Below are 20,388 nucleotides of genomic sequence, written 5' to 3'. Positions count from 1 at the left end.
TCACCACATTTTCAGACAATCTCTCCCCAGGTGGACGACTGGGGTCTTTGCCAAGATATGGGATGATTTTGCACACATACTTGGATTTAAGGTCACATGCCACCCAGAACTTGATACCAAACTTGTCCGGCTTCGTACTTCCGCATTGGGTCAAAGGTTAAGAGGGATAATGTCAGCATAACTGATGGTGTAAACAGAGATTGAGATTGTTTTTCCCTGTTGAAGCATTGATTCTTTGTGCATCTTGTGCACTTTCTTCAAATTTGTAAAATAATAGCTTAATAAAATAATCATGGACCTGGTTAGTGAATGGTGGACCTCGTGAATTTACCTTTTTAAAGTGAGAACTCAAACAGTCCTTTTCACACTCGGAAATCTCGCTTTACCATAAATAGCAACAATACATTTTATTTATAAGCACTTTTCAAAAACAATAAAGGTAAATAGTGAATACTGTTAATACTGTTTTTCTTTTTCTAATTTTATTTATTGTGGTTTATTAATTGATCACAACACACATGGCTCATATTAATTTGGCCATTCTTATCCAATAATTCCATATAATGTTATTTGGATTAACAAACATCTACCTGGGAGAAACTGGTTTCTCAACACTGGCCATCATTTACACCAACCCCCAAAGTTTGTCACTGCCTAGCTGCACATTCCGATCGAAAGGCTTTATTTACATAAGAGAGGTGGCCCACTGAGTTGCAAATGAGTGTCATTTGGCGGCCTCTGGGCAGGGCAACAGGAGTAAGAAAACCTTGGGCATGCTAGTGTTAAGACACTGTGTTTTTAATACAACCAAATCCCGGTGGAAAAAAAAAAAAATGGTTAAATGATGATGAACCAAACAGTGTGGTGGATAAAGGCAAAAAAATGTATGTCTATCATACTGGGGGTTGATTTGACGCAGGCCACAAATGCATATAAATTAATACTGGAAGTAGTGTCAAGTAACACCAGCAGGGAAATAGCTGAAGAGCCGTTTAGAAGCGGCTTATGGGAAGAAGCGATGTGGAATTGTAGCGGACATCCCCCACAAAATCTCTCTAAACTAAGAGAAGAAGCAAAGATAAGGCCCTCTGCATTCTTTGAAGCATGGGAATGGAGTCAGTTAGCAGGTTTATTACTCGGTGAAGAAGAAGGATGGAATAGTTTTGATTCGGCTGAAATGGGAGTCTTAGTAATTCCACACCTGATAGCAATCCCTCGGGATGATGGGTCGGTGATACATAAATTCTTGGCTTATCCATTACCTCCCAAAGAACATGACGGTTTGGAATTTTTTTAATGAGAGGAACACCTTTTAATTGGAAAGGAAAGATAGATGTCAGGGAGGATTTGGGGAGTTTCTTTGATGAGGTCAGAGTGGGAAATATGACAGAGCTGGGGGAAAGCGAGAAAGGAGTTTTCGTCGGAGGAGAAGTAGATATTATTAGAAGATATGCATATACGTTAGCAGATGCAGTTCTTCTATTCCTACCTGACAAAAACTACTTTTAGAAAGTTAGACAAGAAAATACAAAAATTGGAGAAAAGGCATTGTTTAAAGAAGGTGAAAGAGCCCTCATATGGAAGACTCCTTCTCAGCAAAAAGTGTGAAAGGCATCATGTGATTGGGCGTTCTCCACCCACTGGGGGGGAGATAGTGGGCTCATCTTAGAGATATATACTGAAGAATAGACACCTTACGACACTCTCACGAGGAGAAAACCGGCAGAAGGACTGATAAGCAACTAACAGACAAACTGGCGGAAGAGATAACAGACGACTAATAGACGACTGACAGGGGATTGACCAAAGAGAAGGAGAATAGGAATGGCTGAAGCACTGCCAAACTTCCATCATCCGGTAAATATAACAACAACCCTCGCACCCACACCCACACCTGCACCTTGCACCATGGCATCGACCACTCCTATAGGGGGTACACTTGTTTTCAGCTGTTTAATACAACTGATGTGGTGCCATGCTAATACAGCAATGATGATGAGAAACAACACCAATGCAGACATGGATTGGGATTTTTGTAGTGAGGAATGGGTGAAGTGTGAGGGAAATAGACTTACAATGACTGAAACACCAACCACCTACTACCATTACTCAGTAAATGATACAAAGACTACACCCACACCATTGTCAAAGGCATCAACTGCCCCTTCAGGTGGTACACTTGTGTTCAGCTGTTTAAAACAACTGATGTTGTGCCATGACAATATAATTAAAAGTAACACAGGAAGAAAAATAAACTGGCAACTTTGTGCAACGCAATTGGAAAAATGTGGGGCATTGACGGAGGCACTTAACGAAAACCTAGCTGCTGAAAACCCAGCTGCTGGCAGTGAAAAAATAATTTTAAGTATTAACGCAGACTTCTTTTTGCTGGCTGAAATAGCATGCCTATTGATTTTGACAGCCAGTAGAGACGACCTAATTGAATGGATAGAAGTTTTAGACTCCTCAATCATGAGTTACGTCATCAGAACAGAAGCGATGCTACAACTTTGACCAATCATGTTTAATTGTTCCAAAAATGTAACATTAACTGAAAAAAAAAAAAAAAAGACAATCAGATGCTTTGGTTCGCTTGCTAGGCCAAAATAAGGACTTTTAATCCTCTCAGCCAATCAGAGAAGAGCATTCCCTGCCAAAGGCCAAGTTAGGTTGACAGTCACCTGCTGTGGACCAATAGGAGCTCAGTTTTTTAAAACTTCTCGAATCCCGAGCGGGAAAACTGGTCTGTCTGACCATATATGGAAGTGCACGTGTCAGGCCCGTTAATTCATGGTATTAAGCGACTTTAGCCTCAAAACTTGAATATATGAGCCAAATTAGACCCTTTTAAAGTCTCCCAAACTAATATTTTACAGCTTTATCACAATTAAATAATCTTTGTAATAACTTTGAACTTTTCGCATCATTTTAGAGACTTGTTTAAACTTTTCTGTCCTGTTTTGACACTTTTGATGAGTTTTTCTGACGGAGTGTATTGAATCAAAAACAGATGCTGTAAGATATATTTTTTAATCTATCTCAGAGCCACGTCACACATTTATTGTGAAATTCGGCACAGATGTTGAAGACCAAATAAGGATTAAATCCTGTTATTTTTAGCCTAATGGCTTCCTGGGCCACCATTTTAGATTTTTTTTTTTATATAATGGATATAAATCTACGGTGCTTCTATTGATTACTGATATCACAGCACACACTTTACTAATGTTCTCCTCACGGAGATGATAATCACAGCACAATAAATCTCTGAAAACTCACCTTTGACACAGACTAACAAAAACCCACTAAGTTAAAAAAAAAAAAAAAGGAGTGATATAAGTATATATGGTTAACTTCAGATTAAATCATGCAGTTGTGAGCATATCTAATCCTTAACAAATTAAGAATTCTGGATGGAGACCACAGTAATTTATGCCCTAGATATAATTTTAGCCATAGTTAGGATAAAGACAACAAACGTTAACCACTTTCGTTTTATTGGTGCAGGAATATATTTAGCCTATTAATATTAATGGTTATGTATCAAAAGAGGTCGGCCATCAGCAAAAAGTAATCAAAATTTAGTGTAGCTATGGGGTAACCTACACAAGTTTTGGCAATAGCCCTTGTGGGGTTTGTCATGGGATTAAATCACCGTAAAAGATTGGAATTACGGGATAGACATATTATTGATAAGGGAGGAATCTCCTTGAATAACATAGAATTGCATGCTAATGTTTGAACTCTCCTCTCCCATCTATAGGACGGGAAGCTGGTGCCGCGCGATATGGAGCTTCTACCGGAAAAAGCAGATTGGTACACCAAACAAATAAGGATCGCGGACGCAAAACACAGAAAATTCCCCGGAGAGTACGCGCCAGTAGGAGAAAACAAAAGCGGGATTGGCAACAATGCCTGGTTTTGGATTTCTTTCAGGCTCAACAAGTATAGATCTGATGGGAGAAATGGAGAGTTACGCAAAGTGTTGTGGGACACATCAGGCATAAGGGGACAAGATGGATACTTGAACGACTCGCCATACCCCTTCTGAAGGTGCGTAGGGTTAAATCTCCCTACACCAGCATGGATTAGGATAAATGGGGCTCAAAATGAAAATAGGAGTGTAAAAGCTACAATGATTATGTCGAAGGGGTTGTTAATTCAAAACGAAAATAAAGAGTACAGATCTGTCTGTCTTGAATTGGACATTGACGACAACCCCTTTATTTCTGAGGATAAACCCCTGCACTGGCACCCAGGGGTTCTTCCGCGTGGCGTGATGGTGCCAGATGGGGCCACAATGGCAGAAGATTTTGAAACTGATACAACTGGCTTTTTGCCCTTGTATGAGTTGCACCCAAGAATGGGAGTTGAAATGTGGGAGGTGTTAATCAACCCACAGGATGGAGGATGCCCATTTTGGCTTTTCGGGCAGAAACTTTTTCTTACGACACCAGAGCCCTCCGTGAGATGGAACGATAGGGAAATGGCAGCAAAACACCCCGATCACAAAAAACAATCAGAGAGAATAAGCTGGGGGTTGCGAGGCAGCACTCGCTGGTGTCACACGGGGAGGAGGTGGTCTGCAACTATGACATGTGACAGGGTCAGAATGGGGGGTGCCTCCTTAGACGCGCGGGATCCTAGATCCACTGATTGCGGGGCTCCTGATTTAACGTGCTGGGGGGATGCTTGGGTGCCGTGTGGACTAGATGTCTATGAGACACCCCTGACACTGGGGAATTACCCCTATCCTGACAGGGATACTCCTTACTTCTTCAGTGAAATTACTGAAGGAAGAAAGAGTTACCTGAATCCCCATCTTTTCCTAGTGACAAGAGCAGAAGCAGGAAAAATTAATTTTACTGCGCTCAGACAGGTGAGAGAGTTTGGCGGTGGGATGGAGACAATTAACATCGGAAGAGAATACATCTCGTTCTACCAAAAACGTTACCAAAAGCTAACCAGGAAAAACAACAACCTGGAGAAAAACAGATATGGGGACATGTCAAAAATTCCAGCCGTAGCTCGGTTCCTGACACTGGGGTGGAGCATGAGCGATGATAAAGATGTGGATGAAAAACTTAGCATTGAGGACTGGGGGGGGAGTGATTCTTCCTCAGGAGATGAAGGAGTTGGAAGTGGATCCTCCACCACCAAGAGGCGTGGAGAGGATGGAGATGATATGGGTCCGGAGTGGAAAAGGGAGAAAGTGGCCTCGTCCGAGGCCCTGACTGTGTCACCTCCTCGTGCCGTCTCTCAATCCCCTGCGGGTGTGGAAATGAAGCAGGAGAGAGATGATAACACAGGAGAAATCTTCTTTGCCGAGAGGGTAGCCGGAATACCCCCCTTCCCCACAGTGGTGAAAATCGAGTCTGCCAAAGAGGAAGCTGACAACTTTCCTCCATTGGAGGAAGTGCTGGATGATGATGTGGTGGAGGCATTGATGGAAAGTGCAGAGACATTCGTGGGTGGAAGGGGGGGGGGGGGGGGGACCCAATGAAGACATGGACACAGTGACACCTGCCCCGGCTGATGACAGTTTGGGAAGGCTGGAGAGAGCGTTCTCGCTTCTCAGCGAGGCTCTGGCAGACGTTAGAGGGGTCGTGATGTCGGTTGTGAAGGGGGGTCGTACCCCGCCACAAGGGGCCTCGGTTGCCAGCAGGCGCTGAGAAGTAACTCCGTAAGGGGTTGAAACCCTAGCCGGGGGCGGCTACTCTGGAAACCTCTGGCGAGCGGCAACTCTGGCTGATGCTATCCACATATATTCATGATGATTAATAAGGAGGATGTTGTATGATTGTGTATTAATCATTCATTCATTATCCTGCAAAGAAATGCTTATTTAACCAATACAGCTATTAAACTGCCATTGTTATAGAGAAATGCTAGGAAAAATGTGACCTCAATGTGACCTAAACATGACCATCCGGTAGTGATACTTCTTTTTTCTTAGAAGACGTCTGTTTTTCGAAAGAAGAACTAACACCTCGAGGTGTCGGTTAAACAGGATGCATTAAGTATTAACCACACAAACAGATGGAAACCACCTTTAAGTAACTTTTTGTACTCCAGTTGGACCATGACATCTGAGTGAACTTTTGTACTTTTGTATTGCCATGACATCTGTATAACCTTTTGTACTTTCGTATGACAGCTGGGTGAGTTAGAGCACCTGCTACTGCTACGCCAGTAAGGCCTTGACATCAGTATGAACTTGTGTTCTCTTTTTCTATTCGCTAAGGTGATTAGGGCATGTATTATGACACGTTATCACGCCATGCTTTGGGCTATAAATATATCACTGATTACTGTATTCGGGGGCCTCCTTTAGACGGACATTCAGTTGTTCATGAGGCCCCCGTCTTTCTCTATCGGCTGATAGTTTAGGACTTTGATACTTTGAAACTTTTTGATTGACTTTTACTTGATTTTTGTAAACCTTTAATAAAAACCATTAAATATTAAGAAGCCTTCTTGATTAAATCAACCTGCAATGTATATACTACCCACATCTGAGATGACTCCTGGGTCGAGAGACACACTTCTAGACCTCTGGTAAGTGAATCCGCCTTTGGCTCCCTCTTTATCAGGGGAGTCAGGGGGGGCTAACTCATGCTGTTGTAAAAAAGAGTTGTTTCCAGCCTTGACCTACACTCGGTGGGTCTTAATATCAATCCCACAAAATAGCGAGACGACTCTTGGACTTCCTATAAGAGGAGGTACATATAGTCCTTTTCTTTATTAAGATAACATTTAATAGAGGATAGGCAGCCAGCTTCGGTGACAAGGTAGAGGGGGAATTCTTGTGTGAAGTTACGACAGTTTTAGATCCCCTACCGTTATAAAGTCCCGCGGGCTAACGACAATACGTTTGTGGGGGAAATAAAAAGTCAGCAAAAATTTCTACAGTAGTTTAAATCCACGTCAGTGTATTTAACTAATGAAAAATTATTTATAACATTTGTGTATTATTGAGAGCAGTAACTAAGGGATTTTTTTATTTTTTTTAAACCATTGTTTTTGTATGTGTGTTAAGATAATAATAAAGAAACGTTCCAACAATGAAGAACATATAAAAGCTATGAGCTCTGATGGTCATTTGATCAAACATTTAAAAGAATATTTGTTGATGCTAAGTTAGCTTGATTGTTTTAGAAACAGGTGTGGAAAAAAGAGAGGGAATCTCCATGGCAACAAGAGGTGAAATTCCCCGTCTACGTCACCAAGTTACTTACATAGAGTCACATTCATTAATGAAAACGAGCTTGACTTGAATATTCTGTTTGAAATGGGCCTTCACTTTACATAAATAACTGCAAATGAAGTTATTTATTTAATGACATTTTTTTTCTAATAACTTCACTGTGTGTGTGTGTGTGTGTGTGTGTGTGTGTGTTAAAAAAGGGGAAAAAACTCCTTGTTTGTTACAAGAACAAAGATAAAAGATTCCTGCAAACTGGTTGGTTTGGTAAACCTGATGAACAGGATTGTTTTGGTTGTTAACCTTTAAGATAATTTTGGTACAAACTGTTTGTTGTGTGTGTTTTTATAATTCCTCTCCTGGGTTTGGTCTTTGTTATTTATACAGCAACATATGTTTGTTTACATCAGGGAATTGATTCTGAATCATTTAAGCCTGTAGTGTTTATGCAGAGTTTGCTGACTTTATGGTCCTGTACTACAAATCTGGATTTCCTTTTATCATGCAAACTTCCAGGATTGAATCAATGTGTCCTGTACTACGACCCTAGCTAACTTCTTAGTGGGCTAAATCACCATGGTAACTTAGGCTGAACACCTAACCGTGTCTGGACCAGGTTATGAAGTGGATGAGATCTGAACAAGTACTAAAGCCCCGCCTCCTGACCAATCAGTTCTCTTGTAAAATGAGCTGCCCATTGTTATTAGATCCTGGTTGGTGCAGATCTGACAGCTGAGTTTAGGAAAGAAAGATTATTAATGATAAATGCATTCATTTCATAACATACAACATGTTCTCATCCCAGTGTGTGATGAATTGTGGAGGACTACCTGAATTGATTGATTTTATTTAAGTGTCATGCACAAACGTGTCCAGCCCACATGGGCTTACAAGACACTGACTCAACATAAGCAATAAAACAGATGGTTACAGGCCACTTTTACAAACATCCTGCACAAAACTGTTTGTCTTCTTTCCCACATTTTACAAATAAAACAAACAAAAGCAAAAGTCTCTTTTCTGTCGGGGTTTGGTGATGGTGTGGACCCAAATGCAGAGAGAGATGGAGGAAGCAGGCAGGTGTAGCGTTTTATAATAGTCCATTTAATAATAAAACTCAAAAATTCAAACAGACACAATGAAACACAGTGAGGAGGAGGTTGACATAAGACAAAGAACCAGCTGCTGTCATGTGTCCAAGAACTCAGTTATTAGTGAGGGAAGCTTGATTGGAATGGGCCACACCTGGGTGGAAAACATGAGGTAGCTAATCAGTCAGAAACCAAACACACAGATATCACTGGGGGTGGAGCCACAAGCAGGAATACCTGAAACACAAAGCGTTACCACTAGAAAACAGAATAAACAAAGACTTAAAACACAAACTAAACAGACACTTTTCTATGAAGCCAACTCATAATCTTCCCCTCAGGCATCCAAAAAACATCTGGGTTAGACAAATGTACACGTTAAAACAAAACATTTTGTAAATCAAAATAAAGTGGAAAATACAGGACAAACTGAGTCTTGTCCTCCACCACATCCAGATCACACACAGAGTGGCTCCTCCTCCTCAGGGAGGCCTTTGAACCTGCCCACCTCCACTGCCAGGGGTAGTGTACCAATTGTTACCTTGGCCAGGTTAGCTCCGAACCGTGGTAAGGAGGTCTGGTATATCACTGAGTTTTACCCCAGCCGTGGCTCGTTATTACTGGTAACAACAGAGGTCCGTAATGCCGACTCTGCATACCGGGTGAGTGCAGGGAGGAAGAAGCAGGCAGGTATCTGAGGGTATGATGTACTTTAATCATCTCTTTACGGTTATGAACATGCTGCATGAAAACTTTACTGAGAGCACACACGGAGAATATCTACACCCGGACCGACCGGAAAACTACATTTCCCACACGTAAAACAACCCGGTTATACCTTCATCTCCCACAATGCAACACCTCTCTCAAAGCGACAGGCAGTGCCTGTAACATTACCCCCACTCTGGATGATGATTAAACCCTTAACATCACTCCAGCATCATAGTCACAACAGGACATTCAGAACAACCCCTTGTTTACACTGCAAACCTGGTTCATACTCTAACACATTAAATAAAACAAAAGCCAATGCACATTTCTCACTCTTATTACAGTGTAACAAAAATGTCTATTGCACAACAGATGCACACTGTTAGCAAAGAGGAAATTATGGCAAAAGAAAATACTGAACCTGACAGAGGGTGCATTATGGAAAAGGCAACACCAAATGGCAATAACAATTATGTCTGTCTCATTACGAAATCTGAGTTAAACCTTACCCCATGGTCAGTGTCTTTAGCCAGGGGATCTCAAACTGTCGCACTCATACAAGAATTCCCCCTCTACCTTGTCACCTAAGCTGGCTGCTTATCCTCTATTATTGTTGTCTAATAAGGAAAAGGACTAAGTGTACTTCCTCCTGTTGGAAGTCAATCCTATTTTTGGTCTATTAAGAAGTCTCGCCTTAGTTTTGTGGGATTGATATTAAGACCTATCCAATATAGGTCAAAGCTGGAAACAACTCTTTTTCACAACAGCATGAGTTAGCCCACCCTGGGCACCCCTATGAAGAGGATACCAGGGGCAGGCTCACTTACCAGAGGCCTAGACGTGTGTCCTCCAATCAGGTGTTGTTTCAGATGTGGGTTTTTTCAAGGGATTGATTTAATCAAGTAGGCTTCTTAATAGTTAATGAATTTTTATTAAAGGTTTACAAAAAATAAAAGTCAATCAAAAAAGTTTCAAAGTATCAAAGTCCTAAACTATCAGCCGATAGAGAAAGAAGGGGGTTTCATGAACAACTAGAATGTCCGTGTAAGAGAAGCCCCAGAACACAATATATCATTGGTATACAGTGAAGAAAATAAGTATTTGAACACCCTGCTATTTTGCAAGTTCTCCCACTTAGAAATCATGGAGGGGTCTGGAATTTTCATGGAAGGTGCATGTCCACTGTATGAGAGATAACCTAAAAAGAAAAATCCAGAAATCACAATCTATGATTTTTTAACAATTTATTCGTGTGATACAGCTGAAAATAAGTATTTGAACACCAACGTTAATATTTGATAGAGTAGCCTTTGTTTGCAATTACAGAGGTCAAACGTTTCCTGTAGTTCTTCACCAGGTTTGCACAGACTGATGGAGGGATTTTGGCCCACTCCTCCACACAGATCTTCTCTAGATCAGTCAGCTTTCTGGGCTGTCGCTGAGTAACACGGACTTTCAGCTCCCTCCAAAGATTTTCAATTGGATTTAGGTCTGGAGACTGGCTAGGCCACTCCAGAACCTTGATATTCTTCTTACGAAGCCACTCCTTGGTTTTCCTGGCTGTGTGCTTTGGGTCATTGTCATGTTGGAAGATCCAGCCACGACTCATCTTCAATGATCTGACTGAGGGAAGGAGGTTTTTGGCCAATATCTCACAATACATGGCTGCAGTCATCCTCTCCTTAATACAGTACAGTCGTCCTGTCCCATGAGCAGAAAAACACCCCCAAAGCATGATGCTACCACCCCCATGCTTCACAGTAAGGATGGTGTTCTTGGGATGGTACGCATCATTCTTCTTCCTTAAAAAGGTCAATCTTGGTCTCATCTGACCACAAAACTTTCTCCCATGACTCCTCTGGATCATCCAAATGGTCATTGGCAAACTTAAGATGGGCCTTAACATGTGCTGGTTTAAGCAGGGGAACCTTCCGTGCCATACATGATTTCAAACCATGACGTCTTAGTGTATTACCAACAGTGACCATGGAAACAGTGGTCCCAGCTCTTTTCAGGTCATTGACCATGTCCTGCCGTGTAGTCCTGGGCTGATTCCTCACCTTTCTTAGCATCATTGAGACCCCACGAGGTGATATCTTGCATGGGGCTCCACTCCGATTGAGATTGTCCGTCATGTTTAGCTTTTTCCATTTTCTAATGATTGCTCCAACAGTGGACCTTTTTTCACCAAGCTGCTTTGCAATTTCTCCGTAGCCCTTTCCAGCCTTGTGGAGTTGTACAATTTTGTCTCTGGTGTCTTTGGACAGCTCTTTGCTCTTAGCCATGCTGACTGTTTGGGTCTTACTGATTGTATGGGGTGGACAGGTGTCTTTATGCAGCTAACGACCTCACACAGGTGCATCTGATTCAGGATAATACAGTGGAGTGGAGGAGGACTTTTAAAGGCGGACTAACAGGTCTTTGAGGGTCAGAATTCTAGCTGATAGACAGGTGTTCAAATACTTATTTTCAGCTGTATCACACGAATAAATTGTTAAAAAATCATAGATTGTGATTTCTGGATTTTTCTTTTTAGGTTATCTCTCATACAGTGGCCATGCACCTTCCATGAAAATTCCAGACCCCTCCATGATTTCTAAGTGGGAGAACTTCCAAAATAGCAGGGTGTTCAAATACTTATTTTCTTCACTGTATATAGCCTGAAGCATGGCGTGATAATATGTCATAATACATGATCTGACCACCTAAGCGAATAGAAATCAAAGGATAAAAGGTCACACAGATGTCGTGACCCAGCTGGCATAACAGGTGCTTTCCAAAGGGTGGTTTCCAAACTTGGTGTTGCGTTTGTGGTTAACACTTGATACATAACAAGGCGTTGTCTTCCTGTTAAGTAAAGTGTGACTTCTAAAACCTCAAAGTGATACTTCTAACACCTTCTGTCGATAAAAGGTGCTATATTGTGGTTATCACTTAACAACACTTACTCCGCAGCTGTGTCTTTACAAAAAGCTGTAAACAGGTGTGACATGTCAGAACAGGCAAATAGCTGTAATGATTAAATAAGCATTTCTTTGCAAAATAATGAATGAATGATTAATACACATCATACAACAGTCAGATATCAAGACATCAACATAATAACCAGCATCCATAAAAAGATAGTTCAACATTAGCAGTTATGATCATAGCCACAAAAATAGAGCTATATCACATTTCTATGTAAAACATTATATTAAACCTTCGTATAAAACAAGTCAACTTTTACAAAATAACAACACATCTGAGAACATTACAATTTTTTTGTTTTGTTTAATCAAACAAAAGCGTGGTCTACGCTCCCTTATAGGTCTTGGAGCAAATGAAGAGTTTGGAGAAGAACAACTGTGTGGTTCCCGGGTTAAATCTTGAATGACTTCCTCATCTAGCTGAGGCTGAGCAGAGCCGTCAAAAAGCAGGACACCACCAGGTGAGCTGGTGTCTCTGGGGGTCTTCACCACCGGTTCCTCTTCCTCTGCAGGTGTATCCCAGAGGTTCAGTGGTCCAATGTCCTCGGACTAATTATCTGTTGAAGGGGTCAGCACCTCCACTGGTACTGGTACATCAGTGTTGTGGAAGACCCAGCTGTTGTCCAACAGAGTTCTGGAGTGAAAAGGCTTTAATTTGTCATGGTGAACAACTTTGGTCTTGGACCTTGGGCTCTTCTGGACGCAATAGATTAAGTCGTCTAATACACCCACAATGAAGTAGGGGCCTTCGTAGGCCGGCAGGAACTTACGCACTTTACTCTTTACTCGTTTGGTGCCTTTGATTAAGTGCCACACTGCAGAGCCTACTTGATATTGGACTTGACAGATGTTTTTGTCGTACTGTTTCTTGGCGCGCTCAGAGGATTTTACCAGGGCTTCCCGTGCCAGCTGATGGGCGAGCTCCAGCTGCTGTCTGAGCTGCATGACACATTCAGGGATGGTGTTGGTGTCGTTTTCATCAGGAGGAAGGCCCACGACCAGTTCAACAGGCTCTGTGATTTCTCGCCCAAAGAGCATCATATTTGGGGTCAGGCCAGTGGAGTTGTGTTTGGTTGCACGATGGGCCATGAGTGAGTAGGAGATCATCAAATCCCAGTCCCAGTGGCACCGCTCGGACAACGTGGCCAGAGCTTTCTGAAGAGTGGCATTGAAGTGCTCAACTTGTCCATCCAATTGTGGATGAAAGGGCGTGGTACGTGTTTTTTCAATCCCCAGGAGTTCACACATCCCCCTGAAGACAGCCGACTCAAAGTTGGAGCCCTGGTCACTGCGCAAAGCCTGTGGTGCATCATACCTGCACACCCACTCCGAAACAATCTTTTCTGCCACCGTGGTTGCTTGCTCATTGGGAACTGGGTAAGCCACTACCCACTTACTAAAGTAGTTTTGAACCACCGGTATGAAACCATTGTGCCTTTCAGTCTCATTTAAAGGTCCCATCAGATCAACTGCAATTCGTTCCATGGGGGCGCCAACCCGAACGGTGCCCATGGCAGCGCGAGGGGTTTTTCTGGGGCGAGCTTTAGCTGCACAGCTAACACAAGTGCGGCACCACAATGTCACATCAACCCTCATGTTGTACCAATGGTACCGGGTTTTAAGACGTGCTAGTGTCTTTTCTGCACCGAAGTGTCCACCTACTACGCCTTCATGCAGCTGCTCCATCACTGAGTTGCGAAAAGTGCGGGGCAGCAGAATTTGTGGGTAGAACACCTTCTCCTCAGAATTTTCTCAGTAAAATTCCATCTCTTAGGCACAGTCTTTTCCACTGCGCCCAGTAGGCTTTGGTGGCGGGGCTGTGAGCTGCGATGTCAGCCCGGGGTGGACGATTACAGCCTTCCTCCTTCCACACCCTTATTGGTGCTATATCTGGATCAGTCATTTGTGCAGTTTTGAGTTGTTCTTGGGTCCAGCCATGAAACAAGTTATTACTAGAGGACTCACTCACCAGGTGGATGATGGGATGAACAGCTGGGACAGCAGTGCAGGTGTCGAGAACGAAGCCCTCTACCCCCACTGGAGGATGCCCTGTACATGTTAGAGTCTGGAGCACTACATAACCCAGGTCGCACTGCAGCAGGAATGGATGTCCCAGGATAACCTCGGTGCTTTGGGTGGTGTCTGCCATGATGAAATTAACTTGGGTGATGCTGTTTCCAATGTGCACAGGTAAAATTACTTTGCCCAAAACAACTAAGCCTTCAGGGCCCATGCCTTGCAGAATCTGTGCAACAGATGGCTGCACTGGTGGTCTGAACTGAGTAGGGAGGGAGTTGAAATTATGCAGAGGCAGGACATTCCTCCGTGCACCAGAGTCGAGCAGAGCACAGATTTCTAGTCCATGAATCATTATTTGTACACACATCTCAACTACTGTGCTTTAGTCGGGGTGGAAGTGAAAGTGGCATTCCCAGGGCTCCTTGTGGATCGATAAGGGGAGGGGCAGTTTCTCTTTAAATGTCCTACACTGGAGCAGTTGTGACAGATAACTTCATTAAGGTTTGTCTTTTTAAACTTGTTTTGGTAAGGTCGTTGCTGCTTATTGAATCTGGTGGCCCCTGGTAGTTAGCAGCTTTGCATACCGTAGCAGTTCTGGTTGCCTGTGCTGCAAAGCCATGCCCACTTGGCCGCATGAGCTGTGCGACTGCTCTAGCAGCCCTCCTGGTGGTCTCGTAACGGTGGGCAATTTCATAGGCTTTAGTTAGGGTGTAGGGGTGCTCCTCTAGCAACTTTTGAACCACCTCGGCGTCAGCCAAGGCGTTGGTGAAGACCTCCACGCATATACAGTCCTGCTCTATCTCTGTGTGGTTAGCATATACAATGGAGACCTTTTCATAAATGTCATCTGTGAGGGTGTGCAAGGCTTCACCTGGTCTCCTGACTCGTTGTCTCAGCTCGATGCCGATGGCTGCAGCATGCTCTAAACGCGGACCATAGGCAGCTTCAATCTCCTCCACCATGCGCAGGTAGCTCCAGCGGTCAGATTTCGGATTTTTGTGGACGATGGCCCCAGCTGCACCCCTCAGACTGAACTTCAACTGAACAGCCTTTGTCTTTTCAGTCCAGCGATTGGCTTATGCACAGCTTTCAAACTGATACAGGAAGTCCTTCCAAGGACCAGTCCCGTCAAAATATCCTGGCTGCAATGTGGGGATGTAGTGGGTTCGATACAAGAAAATGATATGGCTTAGTCAGACTCGTGTTCGGGTGAATTTATTGTGCAGGTCCGCCCAAAAGTGCAAACAAAAAAAAAGAATGCAGATCCAAGTGTACTTCTTTCTATAATAATTACAATATTTACAGCCTGCTTCGTCCTTGCCAAGAATTGGTACCTTCCATGTACTCAGCTCCGCCTTCAAGCACACACAACCCTCCTGTCATGTTGAAGGCCCTTTATATAGCCTGAGGCCCCGCCCCAACACAATGAAAATAAAGAAAACCAACAGTCTCTCTACACACAGAAACAAAATCACAAGATAAGTATTTTTAACAAACTACAAAAAGAACTAACCACAATAATATATTTACTAATGACTCAAAAATTCCCCAAAAGAGAAAATAAAATAATTCTGTATTGAAACCGTAAAGTCACCTGACATCCCGTGACGTCAGTCATGCACGCCCTGCATATGACGCAATATAATGCGGAAGACGTATTCACTCAGGTTGGCTGGGTAAGTGTATGAATGAGTGGTGTATACCGGTGAAATGTTTGCAACTTGGCGAAAACTATGGATGGGAAAGGAGTTGAGCAGCGACAAAGTGTGCACCCATGGCGGCTGCGGTGGCTGATTACAAGAACCCTGAGGACCGTGGTAAACGGATGAAGCGGTAAGGAAAAGCTGGTCTGAGTGAGTGTGAATGTATATGTGTGCGTTATCGTCGTGGCCCCCTCCACTAGCTGACGGGGCTACTCCGTCGCAGGGGATTCTTTCTTTTTGTCCATATTGTTCATATTGTGTCCATATAGTCATTAAACATAGTGTGTGGTGAACAGCAGTGCGGTGGACAGCCAGCTCGTCTAAATTCAGGCTTTTACACATTAACAGTATCAACAGCTTCCTGTCTCTGTTCTAATCTTCCTGCTTTTTCTGCAGCAACTGTGTTGTTTTTGGTCTAAATTATAGATTTTAATTCTTAATATTTTTAAAGCATTATTCTTCATTCATGACGTAAGTTGCTCTGCACTGCTTGTCTGTTATTCTGATTGGTCTGACGCTGCAATCTCCACCTGTCACATGATCGTGCACGTAGCCAGGCTGAAATCGCCTGTTTTAAGTCTTAAGTGAACGTGTTTATATCCTGCTTCATGGTACAGCTGCTTTCTGACACAGAATGTTTGGTTAGGTGAAGCTAAAAGAGAGATAGAGTATCAGGATATACTGATCCAGGCCCTGCGTCTTTAAAGTACATGGTCTCCTCTCAGAGGATCCAGGTTGATAGAGATACTGTCAGGGATCCATAAGTTCTGGTTCAGAACAAAGATTTGACCTGGATCATCATTTAGTCCCTCCAGGATTACTCACCCAACTTTTATGATTGTTGAGGCTTAAAACTTCAAAAATATTTTTTATGTGACTGTTGTCTTGTATGTGTCAACCTTTATTGTTGTCATTGCTGCTGCTGTTGTTCTTTTTCATTGCTACTGTGGCGTTATTAATTGGACAAACAAATGTGTTGACTGTTGAATCTGAATACCACTGCTTCAGTCATGGTCACTTGTTGGGATTGTAATCAAGTCTCTGATATTCATAGAGCATGTTTGGATGAAGACAAGTGTCACATCATCACAGTATCAAAACTCATTTGACTCCATTTTCTTGCAACACATCAGAAAACCAACCTGCTCAATGTTTAGTATTGGTTATTGTTTAATATTTATTGGTAAATGAGAGCGTCACATGATGATGTACCAAGAAGAAGAAGAATGAAAGCTTAGTCATGTTGGTGAAAATATCAGAAATGTTCCAAAGATTTGCTGAATTTACATTAATAGCAATTTTTTGAAGGGACTGATTAATGAAGCCACCAGTTCTACTGACAGGTGACACTGGTACAGTCCAACACTCACTACAGCAAAAAGAAATAAAATAAAACCTTTCCCTATGACTCATTAAGACCTGTCTGATATCTGTGTATGTGAGCTTCCTGTACCCACTGCAGTAATTTAACAGTAATACTATAGAAACACATGAAGTATTAGACTGTAAAATACATCCAACATTTGTTTGTTAAATGTAGTCTAATACAGTGTGCTGTCAGTGCGTCTCATTATGCTCTCCATTATATTTCAACCTGCTCCAGAAACAGGTTTGATGGAAGTCTTGGTTTCTCATAAACATGTGGGTGGAATCTGTTCTCAGATGGTAAAGGGTTGATGTAACACCAGCTAGCATCAGCCACGCCTGTTTAGGGGAGTGTCGTTCAGTTCAGTATTTAGTTCAGACTCCAGCACAGACTGCTTCATTTGAACTTCCTTTCTTGATAAACACACATCAGTGTGCTGTTCACTGTGGGAACTTTCTGAAGCTCAGATCAAGAAAATACAAGCTTGGTTTCCTGATCACACAAATCAAGACAAAGAGACGAGTCTTCAACATCCATATTTCTACAGGATGGCCTCCAATTCTCCACACAGTAAGTCCTGACAACAGAAACTACCAGTGTTTATGTGAATGGTTCACAAAGATGTGTTTTCTAAGTGTACAACATTCATATTTTTAGTTTTCTCTTGGCTGAGATTGGCTGAGGCTCGTGTGTAAAATTGTCTTTTAAAAACTTTGTGTTTTTAGAATTTTAAAACTTTATGTCTTAAAGATTCTGTGTTTGAACTGTTTTGTCTTTTAATGTAAAAACACTTTGCAATGCACTGGTTTGTATGAAATGTGCTATAGATAAAATGTATAATTTTATTAAGAAGATTGTATTTATCTTTGAGGTTGACAAAAACAACCTGAAAGATAAATACATATTCAGTTTTTGCAGAACTCAAATTGTAAATTCAAGAATTAATAATACACATTTTATCTCTTGTTTTTTCCAAACTCTTCAGGTTCACCTGAAATGAGGATTGTTTTGTTAGGAAAATGTGGCTCTGGGAAAAGCAGCCTGGGAAACACTTTGCTTGGTGAGGAAGTGTTCAATGTTTCTCGTACATTCTCTACGTGTAAATCTGAAACAAAAGAAGTGATAAACAAACATCTGACTCTGGTCGACACTCCTGGTTTATTGAACACAGAGGGGTCTGAGGAGGATCTAAAGTCTGAGATAATCAGGTCTATCACAGAGTGTGATCCTGGTCCTCATGCTTTTCTCATTGTGCTAAAAGTGGAGAGGTACACTGAATATGAGGAGGAGGTCATCACTAGAATCATTGAGTACTTCACTGAAGAAGTGCTAAAATACTCTGTGATTGTCTTCACTCATGGAGACGATCTCGATGAAGGGACAACCATTCATCAGTGTGTGGATCAGAATGAGAAGCTGAAGAATTTGGTGACAAAGTGTGGTGACCGCTGTCACGTCTTTGATTCCAAACACTGGAAGAACGACGACGACGCAGAAGAAGAATACAGGAGAAACTCCTACCAGCTGAAGGAGCTGCTCATCACTGTAGATAAACTGATAAATGTAAACAGTCGCTTCACCAATAAAATGATGCAAGAAAAACAGAGACAATTACAGAGAGAGGAAAAAAATGAGACTAAATGTCATGTTATGTAGCAATTTGAGAATGACTGGGTTAAATGCAAGGAATTTATTCTAGAAATTTAATTTTGTTCAAACATCTGGAAACCTTCAACCTTATGTTTAATGTGTGATATTTAATGCTCTTATATCTGATTCCTTTTATTGCATCTGTTGTATCCACTGCTGCCTCTAGAGATCACCCATAAACCAGATTAAAACATTTGGAGTAGAAGGAGGAGACTCTATAAAATCTACATTGTTTATTAATATGTGGTGTAAAGTTCAAAATTAACTTTATCCACTGCTAATGATTGAACTTTATATCACTAATCAAGGTAATTGATAGAAAATAATGGACAAGCAATGACCTGTGTGGTGGCAAAATTGATTAATTATGTATACTCCCATGATACAGCTTCTCTAAATGAATGTCAGTTGGTCCCAGTTTAATCTCGAAGGCCAGAGCACGTCCAAATTCTCCCCAGACATCACATACACACACACACACATCATATACACATACACACACACATACATCATATACACATCCACACACACTCACTCATCCACACACACATACACACACACTCACTCATCCACAACACACACACACACACACTCACTCATCCACAACACACACACACACACATTCACACATCCACAACACACACACACACACACACACACACCCACACACACATCTAACTTTCACTGACCCCCCCCCCCCCCCCCCCCCGGTCTCTTCTTTTGTTGTCTGTGGAAGGGGGAAGGTGGGACAGTGGGGTATAAATGTGTGTGAAAAGGAACTTTTGGCCCCTTCTTCTTCTCCTGCTCCTCGCGTCTCTCTCCTTTGGCCAAAGGAGACCACTGCTTTGTCTATCCCGTTTTGTACCTTTTTATTTAGTTTAGATTAAATCATTTTTTATTACTTCATCATCTCTGCTGTCTGGTCTTCATCATTTATCACCACAGAGTGTGTTTTCAAGTCAAAGACGAGGTAACCGTAAATTTCACCGTAACACCTGTAAAAACTATCATCTGTAATTCTAATGGAAACCCTTAAACACTAATGTTTGGTTATTCAAAGTTGTAAGTAAATGTGTTTTATATATTCTTTATTTGTGCTTTATGAATATTGTTATTAAAGACAAGTTATGATTGCTGACTTTTTGGGGTTTTTGTCATTTGTTCCAAACACTTTCTACACATTCAACCAGTTATTTAAAACTATTATGAAATTGTCCGATTTTCTTTCAGAACATAAAGGTGAGAGTATATTTCATATATTATTATTTCCATTTCAAGAAGTTCATTCTGTAATTTCTGTCAGAGGCCCTATAGAGCCTAGACGACTGATCTACAGTGATGTTTTCAGGATGTGATCATTTCTGGTACTTATTACGATAATGATAAACATCACAATAAATTAAAACTATACATAAATAAAACAATTCCCAACTTAGTGTAAACAGGTTCTTTACAAACACAAATAAATGTTAATAAATCAACATTAGACACATTTAAAAAGGCTACAATAACTGCTGACTCATCATGAGCTGATATTTTATAGAATATATTAGTGCATGTGTGTCACTCTATTAGTGTTATTGTATGTCATTCATTTATTTCATCACTTAAAATGAAATGATTTTCTTAAAAAAAAGCACAAATAACTTTATTAGTGTTTTCACTGCTGCTGAAT

The 20,388-nt window shown here is 41.7% G+C and overlaps 1 protein-coding gene across 1 annotated transcript; it reads left to right on the top strand.

The window, feature by feature from the left end:
• Positions 1–17,456: 17,456 nt before the first annotated feature.
• Positions 17,457–19,262, top strand: LOC114480230 (GTPase IMAP family member 7-like). Its single transcript, XM_028474179.1, has 2 exons — positions 17,457–17,633; positions 18,049–19,262. The coding sequence occupies exons 1-2, from the start codon at positions 17,612–17,614 to the stop codon at positions 18,717–18,719; spliced, it is 693 nt and encodes a 230-aa protein (XP_028329980.1). The 5' UTR covers positions 17,457–17,611; the 3' UTR covers positions 18,720–19,262.
• The last annotated feature ends 1,126 nt before the right edge of the window (positions 19,263–20,388 follow it).

Source organism: Gouania willdenowi, chromosome 18, assembly GCF_900634775.1.
Source record: "Gouania willdenowi chromosome 18, fGouWil2.1, whole genome shotgun sequence".
NCBI lineage: Eukaryota > Metazoa > Chordata > Actinopteri > Blenniiformes > Gobiesocidae > Gouania > Gouania willdenowi.
The sequence above is the reverse complement of the archived record's forward strand: the minus strand, read 5'-3'. Positions and strand labels throughout refer to the sequence as shown.

Bases quoted from the DNA above. Each gene is read 5' to 3' on its own strand.
- LOC114480230 (XM_028474179.1), top strand. From the start codon at position 17,612: ATGGCCTCCAATTCTCCACACA. The intron at 17,634-18,048 runs GTAAGTCCTGAC...CAAACTCTTCAG, and splicing joins GGCCTCCAATTCTCCACACA to GTTCACCTGAAATGAGGATT.